Source organism: Bubalus kerabau, chromosome 1, assembly GCF_029407905.1.
Source record: "Bubalus kerabau isolate K-KA32 ecotype Philippines breed swamp buffalo chromosome 1, PCC_UOA_SB_1v2, whole genome shotgun sequence".
NCBI lineage: Eukaryota > Metazoa > Chordata > Mammalia > Artiodactyla > Bovidae > Bubalus > Bubalus kerabau.
The window spans coordinates 27,085,827-27,099,838 of record NC_073624.1 but is presented as its reverse complement, the minus strand read 5'-3'; the positions used below and the strand labels follow the sequence as shown (position 1 = coordinate 27,099,838).

Sequence of the window (14,012 nt, the reverse complement as noted above, 5' to 3'; positions counted from 1 at the left end):
TTTTTTTTTTTAAGGAGAGGAACTCTCATAAGAATTCCAGTTACAGATGGAGGGCTCAGAGGGTGAGGGAGAATTAAAAATTCTAGTGGCACTTCCATTTTCGTATACGAAGGAACTATTGTTAACATCCACGTGTTTTGAAGGATATAAACTAAGAAAAAAATCAGTCCTCGACATTGGACAATGTTATTTTTCCTTAAATTTTTCTCATTTCACCATGGACCAGTAAAATCTTTGTCAGAGGTCAGAAGTGGTCTGTGAATTGCATTTAAAAACTACCCATTCTCAGGTGGTGTTAAAGAATCCGCCTGCCAATACAGGAGACACAAGAGACTCCGATTTGATCCCTACATTGGGAAGATCCCCTGGAGAAGGAAATGTCAACTCACTCCAGTATTCTAACCTGGGAAATCCCATGGATAGAGGAGAAGAGTCAGACATGACTGAGCACATACACACACACACACACACACACACACACACACACGCAGACACACAGACACACAGACACACATACACTAAAGCCTATAGAATTTGGGACTGGACCATCTAACCAAGAAAACTCCCTGCATGATGGAAGTGGCAGCAGTTTTCTGGGTGCGGAACAGCTTCCGTGTCCTGTTTAGATTCCAAAAGAGCTGAGTCTCTACCTTCCAGTCATATTACCTTCAGAAAATGCTGATCGTGGTAGAGAATACAAAGACTTAGATCATGTACAGTTGTGGAGTGTTTGTGTGCTTGTGTGTGTGTGCACACCTATGTGTGTTGGGGGCAGTTGGAGAGAGAGAGAGAGGGAAACTATCACTACTTAGGAGGCATTGTACTCTGTTTGAATGGATTAAGGCTCAGACACAAATGAGAGTGGGAAGTGGGAGACATATTGGACCCACTGGTGCTCTGATTTTGTGACTGGTTCTCCCTACCTGAACTACAGTTCCATTTGATTGGAAAAACTCATACTAAGAAAGAGACACACTCAGAACAAATTGTCTCAACTGGATACTAAAGCAGAGGTGCTTAGCCAACTTGCAGAACTGGTTAATATTGGCACAGCAAGGAACTTGGAGATCGTCACTTGGCAAATAATAAAACAAGTCCAATGAAGTCAGTTTATCCAAGATTACGTGGCTATTTTGTGGTTAGATCAGCAATAGAACTCCAGTTAGTACAATTCCCACTCTAGCACAAATCATTACTGTTGTTGCACTAGACAAATGTCCATATTAATATGTTGAAATTTGCAAAAGAGCTAAAATTAGTAAAAGGATTAATGGTATGAAACATTCTTCTGAACATCAATTTCTCTTAGCGTGCAAAATATACTTGAGCTTATAAAATTATATGGAATGCAGGTTTTCAATCATGTATCTCTCATATACAGTGAACTTGAGATATATATTTAATATGCCTAATTCCATCTTGGACTTCCCTGGTGGCTCAGTCAGTAAAGAATCCACCTGCAATGCAGGAGACTGTCTGCAAAGCAGGAGACCCAGATTCAATCCCTGTGCCAGGAAGATCCCCTGGAGGAGAAAATGGCAACCTACTCCTGTATTCTTGCCTGGAGAATCCCATGGAGAGAGGAGCTTGGCAGACTACAGTCCAGGGGTCACAAAAAATCGATTACTACCACCACCAGCACCACAATTCCATCTGGAAACTAATGTTGATGTTGTTGTTCAGTCACCAAGTTGTGTCCGACTCTGCAACCCCATGGACTGCATCACACCAGTCTTTCCTGTCTCTCACCATCTCCTGGAGTTTGCCCAAGTTCATGTCCATTGAATCAGTGATGCCAATGATCTTACAGTATCCAATATTTGGTTCGTTTTGAAGTATCTCTTAAACAATCATCCCCTTACCCTTCAAGAAAAAAAGACTAAAATGATCATTTTTTTGTGAGTATGAACGAAAAGTATTTCCATTCTCCATTTTTTCTTAACTTCCTTAACAAAAACTTACACATTTTTTCTTACTTCCAGAATAGTAGAGTTTCATTCCATTCTAACAGTACTTAGTGCATTTTTTAGAATTATCTTCAGAAAAGCTAGCACACTGATGTACATTTTGCCTCTGTAAGCAATATTTCCACCATTTTACATGTAGCCATGAGTTCCTAATGAGAGAGAGAGAAGGGACTTAAAGAAAATATTCTTCCAATGGCGTGAAACCAGCGTTCAGCTTAGATGAAATCATTGCTGCCTCCCGCTGATGTCTGTGGCCGACATTCCCTCATTTCCTGCCTTTCATCGTTTCATTTCAGTTAACAAACAGCCAAAGAATCACACAACTTCATACCGTTTTCTTTATATTTTATTTCCCCCCTACTGTGGCCTTCTGTGGTTGAAATACATATCCTATTTAGCATGGAGGCAACTGAGAAAAATGTCCCTGTCTGTCAGACAACTTGTGGTGCAAAGAGATGGACTAAAGCCCAGAACTCTGTTTTACAGGCTCCAGGGCTGATGCCAGTCCTTTAAAAGGGAAAGCAGCACAAAGGTCACGGCAGAACAGTGGAGAGAGAAACAGAAAGGGCCTGGATCCTGGCATGTGCACTGCCCTCTGGGCTTCTCCTCTTCAGAATGGTGCCCAGAAGATGAAAAGGAAATAATTGAGAGAACGCTTAGAAATGAGTAGTGGCTGTCAGTGGTATTTTAGAGAATTCAATTATACAAAACAATAATCTCCCATTTAACGTAACATAGGGGAGTGGAATGATTTAGAATTGAGAATCACACATACCCTTTAAGGATTACATATTACAGGAGAATGATGATAATATAAAATACACTTATTAAAATATATTGAACATAATCTCATTTTCATTTTTTTTTAATTGACGAATAGTCACTTACAAAATTATATTAGTTTCAGGTATACAACATAGTGATTTGATATTTTATAGATTACACACTATATAAAGTTATTATAAAATATTGGTTATATTCTCTGTGCTGTACAGTTCTTTACAATAGCCAAAATAAAGAAGCAACCTAAATGTCCACTGACAGATGAATGGATAAAGAAGAGGTGAGATATATACATGTACACATGCAGGCAATGGAATATTGCTCAGCCATAAAAAAAGAATTGAATCTTGCCATTTGCCGCAACATTGATAGACCTGCTTAGTGAAATAAGTTAGATAGAGACAAATACTATATCTTATCACTTATATGTGGAGTCTAAAAAAAAATAAAACAAACATAACCTCATTTTAAACTTTCATTTTTCAGAAAATACATCTGCAGTGTGTCGTGCCTTTGTGAATGATGACCACATAAGACTGATGGCTAGGTTACACTGCTTAGCTAAGCTTCCTTTCTGTGATTTGTATTTTGAGTAGGAGATTAGATTTACAGCAAAGTAACACAAACCTGTGGTCAAGAAAGAACTATAAGATAGTTCATGAGTTGAAAAAATGAAAGAAACGAGATATATAATGATAATAGGTAGGTAGATAGATTATAGGAAAAAATAAAAGCAATGGCTTACTGGTTACCCCTTTAGGAAAGAAATTTCTAGGTTTATTTAGTTGGTTGATTGGTTAGTAACGAGTACTTCAGGGGCAAATAATTGAGTTAATACTTAAGTCAATCATGCTGCTCTATTCCCAGCACCATGTCATGTGTATGTGAAGGCTTTCTATTTCTTCACTTTATTTTTCCTGCATCCCCTATTCTGACACCATTGCCTTCCTCTGTTCCCAAAGGCATATAATCTAATACAGTTGATACTTAGCACAGTGGTTCAAAGTCTACATTCCCAAAGCCAGTCTTCTGAGCTCCAGTCTTAACTGTACCATTTACCACTTAACATCTGTGTGACCTTTGGCAACTTATTAAATGTTGCTGTGCCTCAGTTTCTTCACATAAAATAGATCTGATAGTATTACATACTTCATGAAATATTTGTAAGGAATAAATAAGTTAACATGAGTAAGGCATTTAGAACAATTTGTGTTCAAAGGGTAAGCAGTATGTGTTAGTTATTACATATTTTTTGAAAAAAATTCTATATATGCACATATTTTAAATTTGTATACATTTTATCATGCTATAGATCTACCTGTAGAGGTAGTCATGTGATTTTTTTTTTTTTAGTTCTTTAATGTGTTAATTGCACTGATAGTTATAAACACTTTGTATTCCTGAAATAAACTCTACTATTTTATAATGTATTTTTCTTATTATACTGTTGGATTCAACTGGATATTACTTTTTTAGAATTTTTGAATCTATGTTCAAAAATAAAATGAACCTACATTTTTTTTTTCCTCTTCTCTTCTTATTACTTTTCTAACATTTCTTGTTGGAATTCATAGTGGGTAACTATCCCTTTCTTTTTCCTCTAGAACAACTTGTTTAATATTTAATAGAAATCTATAAAGCCAATTGGGTAGTCATTTTTTCTCATAAGATATCTACAGTAAGCATTTATATTTCACAGACTATTGACCTAGTTAAGTGTCTTATTTCTCATTGTACCAATCTGTGCATTTTTTCCTCAAAGAATTAATCAGGCTTTGAAATTTGTTTGGTATACCGTTCATAACGTTATTTTATTTCTATTTCACCAGAATGTGTAATTACTTCCTATTTTTATGCTCATTTTTGTTTGATTGCACCTTCTCTCTTAATTTACCAGTTAGTTTTCTCTGATCTTTACCTCTCCCCCCACCTACTTCTTTTAAATTTTTCAAGTGCCATGCTTTGCTTTTGCTAACCTTATCTAATTTTTTCTACTATTTTCTCTTTTACTTTTATCATATCTTCTTGGATTTGCTTTGTTTTCCTCTTCTAATTGTTGAGTTGAATAATTTGTTCACTTTTTTCTGTTCTAAATACTTTTTTATTATAACCATCATTTGGAATAATATAAGTACATTAACTCCCTCAAACCTGCCTCTGGTCTCTTCCCTCATCTCCACCCTGATATTTTGGTGTTATCTAGAATTGTGGTTCTGAATTGCTTCTGGTATAGTTTTATCACTTTGCTTGACTCCATTAGGACCTTGAATTCTGTTTTGCTGATAAGTCCAGTGTCAATCTGAGTCACATGCTTTTGTAGGTGATGGACTTTTTTTTCTCTAGATCTTTTAAAATTTCCCTCTTTGTCATTAATATCTTTACATTTTGTCATAATAGGTTGAAATTGGGGCTTTTCCCCTTGTGTGTCCAGTCAGTCCTTTTTTAAAACTTTTATTTATTGAAGTAGAGTCAGTTTTCAATGTTGTGTTAATTTCTGCTGTCTGGCAAAGTGATTCAGTTATACATATGTAAGCATTCTTTTTTATGTTCTTTTCCCATTATGTAAACCATAATGGGAAATTATGGGAAAACCATAATGGGAAATTATTCACAGAATATTGACTATAGTTCCCTGTGCTATACAGTAGAGCCCTGTTGCTTATCTATTCTATCCTAATAGTCCTTTTAATGTGAAGTCGTTCAAGGGCTGTAGTCCTGGGAAATTCTCAATGACTACAGCCTCAGCTTCAACTATTTTCCACTCTTCTGTGTATTTTATTCTCTCTTTGAGGCTCATTTTATAGGAGAAAATAACATGTCTATTTCTATTATCCACACCTCATATTTTGCTTTCATATTTTCCTTCTTTTTATCACTTACTAGTACTTTCTGGGAGAATGTTTCACCCTGAACTTCATCACCTCAGTCAATCATGTGTTGAGTGCTTTATGTCATTTGTTTCATCTTCATGTAGAGCAACACCATTTTAATGCCTGGTTTTCATTTCATGTCAGAACCCTTAGAGCCACCTAGTGGTTGTATTCTTCCTGACTTCTCCTGACCCCAGCAGAGCTTGATTACTCTGATATTATCTTGAAGTGAAAGTGTTAGTCTCAGTCGTGCCAGACTCTTTGCAACCTCTAGAGACTCAAATAGCCCTCCAGGCTTCTCTGTCCATGGAATTCTCCAGGCAAGAATACTGGAGTGTGGAGCCCTTCCCTTCTCCAGTTCCCATCTCCAAACCAGGGATGGAATACAGATTCGATTGCAGGCAATCTGTCCTGCATTGCAGGCAGATTCTTCACTATCTGAGCCACCAGCCTCCAACTGGTACTAAGCAGCCTCTTCTATCTCAGCTTTGTTCTCTCTCTCCCTCGGTCCTCTACTGTGGGTGACTGTTCCTTACCAACCCCTGAACACCCAGGTCCAACCACCTTCTACCACCCCAAAGGTTCCTCCTAGCTTTCTACAGTCATTTTTTAAATGAATAGCGATCTGCCTTCCTCTAATGTTTAATACATTCCTAGAATGGAGGTCTAGATGGAAATGAGCAGCTCCTGTCTGTCTGCTATCGTGTCAGGAACAGGAATTAACATGATTCCATAAACTGTATTTTTAGGAGTCTCAAGGTAGAATGCCATTGTGGGAATCACTTTCTCTTTTTAGGATGTGGAAGTCTCATTTTAGAGAGAAAAGAGTGTTAGAAAGCTTGCCTCACAGGAGAATAAAATAATAGAAAAAGGGAATCTCCCATGCTATATCCTGAGCATCTGTGGATCCCATATTAGAATGTGTTACTCCCAAGAACTTAAGAGTATAAAAATGGCACCTTATTCCACCCCTTAGGCTGCACGTTTTTTTTTAATGCTTTGGAAACAGGTATACATTAGAGACTAATTTATAATTTCAAGGATCAAATCTAATTATGCATTTATTTACCATTTTACCTTCGTTTTGCTCATTCCCTCAGAATCAACCTACCGACACCAAGCAACCATTGATGATGAAGTTGTCACCATGGAGATACTAGATACTGCTGGGCAGGTGAAAAAGGAATTCAGCTCTAATATTTCTGGATAAATAAAAATGAGATGTGCATAATATGAATAGAATTAAGACACTTTTCTATAGTTAACTAATGATGCCTAAAGACTTATCTAGTTATGCTTTATATTAGTTTATTTGCAATAGCTTATATATATGTCCTTATATAAATTACTCAGTGCTCCAAGGGTTTTGAAAATACCCTAACATTCGTATGCTATCATCTAAAGTAGAATTGCTCACCTCTATTATGGGGAGATCACAAGATATTAATATTAGGTTTTCATGGTTAAATGTGTTTTGAAATACTCTGATCAAGTTAAATGTATATCTTTACTGGAGAAGTTCTCAGCACCTTTATTATGCTTATATATAAGTTGAATCTTAAAGAAATCTACAATATTTATATTCTCGACTTATATAACCTTAGAATCTTTTTTCAGAATACTTTAAGAATCTTTTCTGTAATATTCTTTCTAAACCTCATCACATCAGATTAAAAATTTGAGCCACATCATTGAACGCTAACAACTTATTTTAAAATGAAACTAACATACATTTGCTTTGCAGCCAGTCAGTTCTGAAATTATAAACAGTTTATAGGAAGGCTTGATTCCCACGAATACAAAGAAGTAAGTGAAAGTTGCTCAGTTGTGTCCAATTCTTTGCAACTCCATGGACTATACAGTTCATGGAATTCTCCAGGCCAGAATACCAGAGAGGGTAGCCCTTCCTTTCTCCAGGGGTTCTTCCCAACTCAGGGATTGAACCCAGGTCTCCCGCATTGTGGGCGGATTCTTTACCAGCTGAGCCACAGGGAAGTCCTCCCAGGAATAGGGGTGACCACTAAGAATGAGAGTTAGGAAGCTGAAGGATATCATGGTGCTTTTCAGTTACTACTTGATAAAACTATTTAATCCAAGAAATATATTTGCAGCTAGTTATACAGTTTTCCTTCTCATCATTACCTGCTCCCTATATATGCTCTCACCTTCCAGTACTGATTCTAAACAGAGAGACAGCAGGAAAAAACATGCCTGGAGAAGTCACCTGAGCCTATAATGGCAAGGGCAATACATTTTCAAATCACACCTGCTTAAGAACGCTTTCAAATGCTGCCTTCCTAAGAAGGAGGGATCATCCCTTTTGAGAATCACTGCAATTGAGTTTCTGTCATTATTGAGACTGCATAATATATCAAAGGTGCTGAGATAGAAAATGAAGCACAAATCCCTTAGCTTTTACTTTGACTCTATACAATTTTTCACTTTTTTTTAATTTGGTGGCTAATTGTCTCTAATCTGAAGAAACAATTAAAAAACAAAACAAAAGCAAAACCGCTTCACTAAGCCATGCCTCTAATTCTGATCTCAGAGGAGGGGGTAAGGTCTACTTGTTTGTTACCTATTGGCCAATTGTTTAATTGTAATGAAAAATCTCAGAGGCAGTGTGCTCTAGTAGGAGGATAATTTCTTTATAGTCCTTGCAATTACACATTTAATGATGTGGCAAGAAAAAGTTAGAAGCACAAACTTAGGTTCCGTGCAGTTAGAAAATGTTTAGTACCCTAAGTTATGCTTCTGTTCCAAACTGAGAGGGTCAGCTTGTTCAGGCAGTCTACCAAGAATTTCAAACACTGCTGAATGTAAGGAATGGTGGTTAAAGGATCACTGTTAGCAATTGTAGCATCTATACACTGCAATTACTTCCAGGTCTCCCAACTGCTGTGTTTTCCCTGCCAACAGGAAGACACCATTCAGAGGGAAGGACACATGCGATGGGGGGAAGGCTTTGTGCTGGTCTATGACATTACTGACCGAGGAAGTTTTGAGGAAGTGCTGCCACTTAAGAACATCCTGGATGAGATCAAAAAGCCCAAGAACGTGACTCTCATCTTGGTTGGAAACAAAGCTGACTTGGACCACTCCAGACAGGTCAGTACAGAAGAAGGGGAGAAGCTGGCCACAGAACTGGCATGTGCTTTTTATGAGTGTTCTGCCTGCACTGGAGAAGGGAACATCACCGAGATATTCTACGAGCTGTGTCGAGAGGTACGTCGCCGGAGGATGGTCCAGGGCAAGACCAGGCGACGCAGCTCCACCACGCACGTCAAGCAAGCCATTAATAAGATGCTCACCAAAATCAGCAGTTAGGCAACTTCATCCTTGGGAAGACCCTACTCAGGTGGGTTTGGGTAATTGGAAACATTTTCTTGCCCTTTTTCTTCCTCCAAAGAAAAGAAGATACTACATTCCTTGTTCTGACTCTGGGAAAAGTTTGGGCTTCCCACTGGTCCCAGCCTTCCGCATGTTGGGACGTTGCAGAGTGTTTTAATGCAATTTCAGTGTTGACAATCTCTCTTTTGCCTGCTTGAATAAAACATGCTCTATTGCAGTTTGAACATGTAATCACCAGATTCTAAAATGGCTGGGTTCGTATTAAGCTATTTTTAGGCATCTTCACCTTGCTTCCATAGGTTGAAGTCTTTTCAAAAGCATTTTAAATTCTATTCCTTGTCAAAACCTACAAATGATCATCCTAAAAATCTAAGATAACAGAAAATACAGGGCTTCCCAGGTGGCGCTAGTGGTAAAGAACCTGCCTGCCAATGCAAGAGACACGTTGGTTCTATCCCTGGATTAGGAAGATCCCCTAGAGGAGGGCATGGCAACCCTCCAATATTCTTGCCTAATAGAATCCCATGGGCAGAGGAGCCGGGTGGGCTACAGTCCATAGGGTCACAAAGAGTCGGATACGATTGAAGCGACTTAGCATGCATGCACGCAATAGAAAACACAATGAAAACACAGTAAGAGTAGCTGAGACATTTTACTGAAGAATAGAGCCTTAGTTTCTATTTGAAGTGAGGCTTTTCTGAATGATCTTAAACCATCTAGTTTTTCTTTAACCTTTGTTCTGTTCTTAAATTCAAACATGCACTCACGAAGTTTTCCATTATCACAGAGAGTTTCATTTCAACTTGAGTTGACTGTCTCCTTGATCTGTTTATTGATCACTGCATCCTAATTATTCTTCTGTGATTCCAACAAGACTTAACTATAACAGAGACAGCAGGACCCCTCATTTCAAATCTGCCAGGCCATTTCTCATCAAGCCCAGGGTGAAATAAAGACAAAAGGAATTTTTTCACCAAACCCTGACTTTATTGAATGCTAATAGAGGATTTAGAATTGGAAGTTTATTCATTTACATTTCTTTCTATGTTTATCATCTTAGCAGAAAGACAACATTCAAATAAACAGGGGAATTAAAAATGAAGCTTAACTACTCTTCTGTTGAGGAGCCCAGGTTCTGTGCCAGGCACAGTAAGAAGAATTAGCCTCTGATTCATTTAAACTGGCTACATGGCTTCTAATATATTGGATAAATTAATTCACTTAGAATTCAGAAAAGAGTGAGTGGTTAGAGTTCACTATGCCTGAATAAATGTGTATAAAACAGATTCTTATATTGTGAAACAGTCTATAACTGATAAAGCTTTATGATTCTTTTTTCCCCTATTATGCCCCCATATATTAAGATTTGGGCACTTTATTTTAGAAGAAAATATATATCTTTTACATATGTGTGTATTTATAAATGCATAGATATATGTATAAAACTTTGTAATAGTTGGAGGCTTTAATTCACCAATGCATTTGGACAACTCGGTGTAATTGACTATTTTATGTGAATATAATAAAAAGCGTAATTTTCACATTCTGTCACATTCAGGCAGTCTTTCTTGTGGTAACATGAGAAGTTTGCCATTTTAGGAGAGATTTTGGAAGACTATTGGATTGCAGAGTTGATGACTTATTGAATGTGATGCAAAGAAATAAGCACCTGTTCATAATAATAGCTACTATTTTTAGAGTCCTTACATGCTATTGTAGGCCCTTCATGTCTTATCTCATCATATTCTCACAATACCCCTATGCAGGAGATAGTATTATGGTCACAGTTGTAAGGATGAAGATACTGAGCCAAAAGGGAAAACAAGTTTGCACAGCTATTTAGTGGGTAAAGCCAGGATTTGAACTCAGAGAGGCAAAGTCAGACTGTAAGCCTATACTGTGATCCACCATAGTGTCTTAGTAGACTTATTCTTGAGTCATCGGTATGAAGAAACAGAAAGGAGAAAATTTAGGGAAGACTTATTTTATTCATGGAGCTTCCCTGGTGGCTCAGTGGTAAATAATCCACCTGCCAATGCAAGAGAGAGGGTTCCATTCCTGGGTCAGGAAATCTGCTGGAGAAGGAAATGGCAACCCACTCCAGTATACTTGCCTGAGAAATCCCATGGAGAGAGGAGCCTGGCAGGCTACAGTCCATGGGATCACAAAAGAGTCAGACACAACTTAACAACTAAACAACAACAACAACTGTTTCAGTTATGCTTTCATTGTTCATGAACAAATATTTACAGATAAACTGGGCATGTAACTTGACACATTAGTCCATCTGATGGTTTCTGAGCTGAACCTTGAAGAATACAGTTAACCTTTGAACAGTGGAGGGGGTTAGGGGTGCCAACTCTTCACACAGTTAAAAACCCATGTGTAACTTTTGACTTCTCCAGAACATAACTACTAATAGCCTACTGTTGACCGGAAGCCTTACCAATAATATAAACTGTCGACTGACACATATTTTGTATGCTTTATGTCTTATATATTGTATTCTTACATAAATTAAGCTAGAGAAAATGTTATTAAGAAAATCATAAGGAAGAGAAACCATAGTTACAACACGGAGTCACAAAGAGTCAGACACGACTGAGCAACTGAACACATATACATGCACTGTGTTTATCAGTACTATAAGTTTATGTCATCTGTTCATAAAATGCATCATCTATCAGTACATATAGAAATATAGTCTTATGTGTTACGAAGCACTGTAGATGTTATATGTATTATATTTGATGTCAACAATGGAAAAATCTGTGACAAAGAAATTAATATTTATTTCATGCATTGATAATGAAGAAGCAGCAATATGATTCCTTTATAGTAGCCTAGTGTAATCAATATGATTGCTTCATGTTGGCCTAGCCTATACACAATGAATGACTCCATTATAAAATTTGTATGGTATACAGTATTACAGTCAAATTCATAACACAGTATTGGAAAATTTACATTTTTCAAAAACCTCTTACCCATGACAATAAACTGATACATAGTTTCCTTAATTTTGGAAGAGTGGTATACTGTACTGTAATATGATTCTTTTAAAACAAAGTTATAAATGGCAAGAAAACTAACACATTATTAATTTTATAGTAAATATCACTCACCTTATACCTATATGATCTCCATATCTACATATTTTAGTGTATTCATGACATATCTTTTTTCTTAATTATTTCTATATTTCTAGGCTATGTCTTTTATCTGCAAGTTTTTTCAAATTGTCACAAACCTCCAAAAAGCTTTCCAATGTATCTGTTAAAAAAAAAAAAATCCACACATATGTGGACCCTTGCAGTTTAACCCTATGTTGTGCAAGGGTCACCTGTACATACAAGTTATCTAGGAAAGAAAGATGGTAAAAGTATCTAATCAAAAGGAATAGCACGGAACCAAAATATGGAGACATGAAAGGTAATGGTAATGTAGTAATTACGAGTTTAGAGAGCCACATATATCATTCTTCAAGAGGGAAAAAGGAAGGTGAGGAGAGAGAAGGGATTATGAGAAAGAAAAAAAGATAAGGGATTCAGAAGTAAAGAAAACATGTCACATCTATTCATAAAACTACAGGTTTAGATAACTACATGTTAAAGGACCAAGTAGGTAACTTAGCTGTGATTCATTTTCAGTAATGTCCATTTAGACAGGGCAGGGAAAATGAAAGCAGAGAAAATTTGTTTTTAAAATGGCATCTTCTAGAAATACAATCTCTTTCATTCTCTCGTGCTATACTTGGGGATGAAACTCAGCCAGTGCCCATTAAGAATATGCTGCTAAGGAGGCCTACTGTATGTAATATCTCGATGCTCTCTTAGGTCAAACACTAACGAAGTGAACTTTACAGTCCCTATACCAGCGTCTTCCTTAGCCAGATGTATACATATCCAGACCTGTTAAAACATAGAACTACTGGCAGAAGTCCCAACTGGTAATTACAGAAGAACTTGAGATTGCACAAATATAAATTAGTTATTCCTCTCATGCCTCAGGCTTCTCCACAAAAGATTATAAACACATTGGTTCTTTTACACAGTATTTTCATGACAGAAACCTGTGTGTTCTTGAACAATAATGATGGGTTGTTATTACCACACTACCACTACCGATATTTGCTTTCTTGTAATTGTTTTTCTTTCAACAGTCAAAAGACTTTTTTCCGTATATTGTGTTTGTACTCATATGCCTCACAGCACTGAGAGAAGGCAGGATCTTTCTTTTAAGTAATACGTGTGGTACATAAACATAGATAAATACAACATCTTGCATTCTAAGTGTGGTAACAATCAAGCTTTCTTATTAAAACAGCCTCTGTCCACTTTGAGGATAAGAAAAGTAGTCAGTTCATTTGGCCAAATGTAATCAAAGTAAAGTTGAATTAAGGGTAAAGTTGTTGAGCTAATCACTCATTGGGAGAGTCTGAGAAGAAAAAGGACAAATAATTTTTTTTTCTCCATAGGTTTGGCATGTTACATTTAGTGAAATCTGTATTCCCATATATATGGGTCTGTTTGAAGACTGTTCTGTTTCATTGGTCTGTTTGTTCATTCTCTAGAACCATGGTATGTTAAAATTGTAGCCCAGTAATATGTAATAATTACTCCTATTATAACATGATTTTTTTTTCATAGAACATTTTCTCTTTATTTTCATGTAAAATTTTGTGTTCACCCTGAATTATGTACAATAAGAGTGGTAAGCTTGCTTCTTTGTGACTGGAGTAGTGATACGCCCGGAGGTGATCAAAATTAAGAATAAATTTTTTTATTTGGGCATTACTGTACTCTGGGACTATGTAACTATTTGGTCTAAAAATAGAATCAGAATGAAGATTTTCTGTTTGTGCTTAGAAGGTAGTGTCTATTTTTACCAAGCCTTACTAAGATATAATTGACAAAACATTGTGCAAGTTTAAGGTGTACAACCTGATGATTTAATGCATGTGTGTATTGCGACCACAATAATATTTCTTATCATGTTTATCACCTCACATAATTACCTTTTCCTTTTTTTAATTTAAATT

General features: G+C 36.7%; 1 protein-coding gene across 2 annotated transcripts in view; it reads left to right on the top strand.

Annotated features, from left to right (window-relative positions):
• Positions 1-13,809, top strand: part of RERG (RAS like estrogen regulated growth inhibitor) — a 134,260-nt gene extending 120,451 nt beyond the window's left edge. For both annotated transcript variants that reach the window (XM_055571050.1, XM_055571040.1), the window contains 2 exons: positions 6,721-6,794; positions 8,540-13,809. In XM_055571050.1, the coding sequence (XP_055427025.1) occupies positions 6,721-6,794; positions 8,540-8,947 (482 nt within the window). In that variant the 3' untranslated portion in view covers positions 8,948-13,809. The remainder of the gene's footprint in view (positions 1-6,720; positions 6,795-8,539) is intronic.
• Positions 13,810-14,012: the final 203 nt, after the last annotated feature.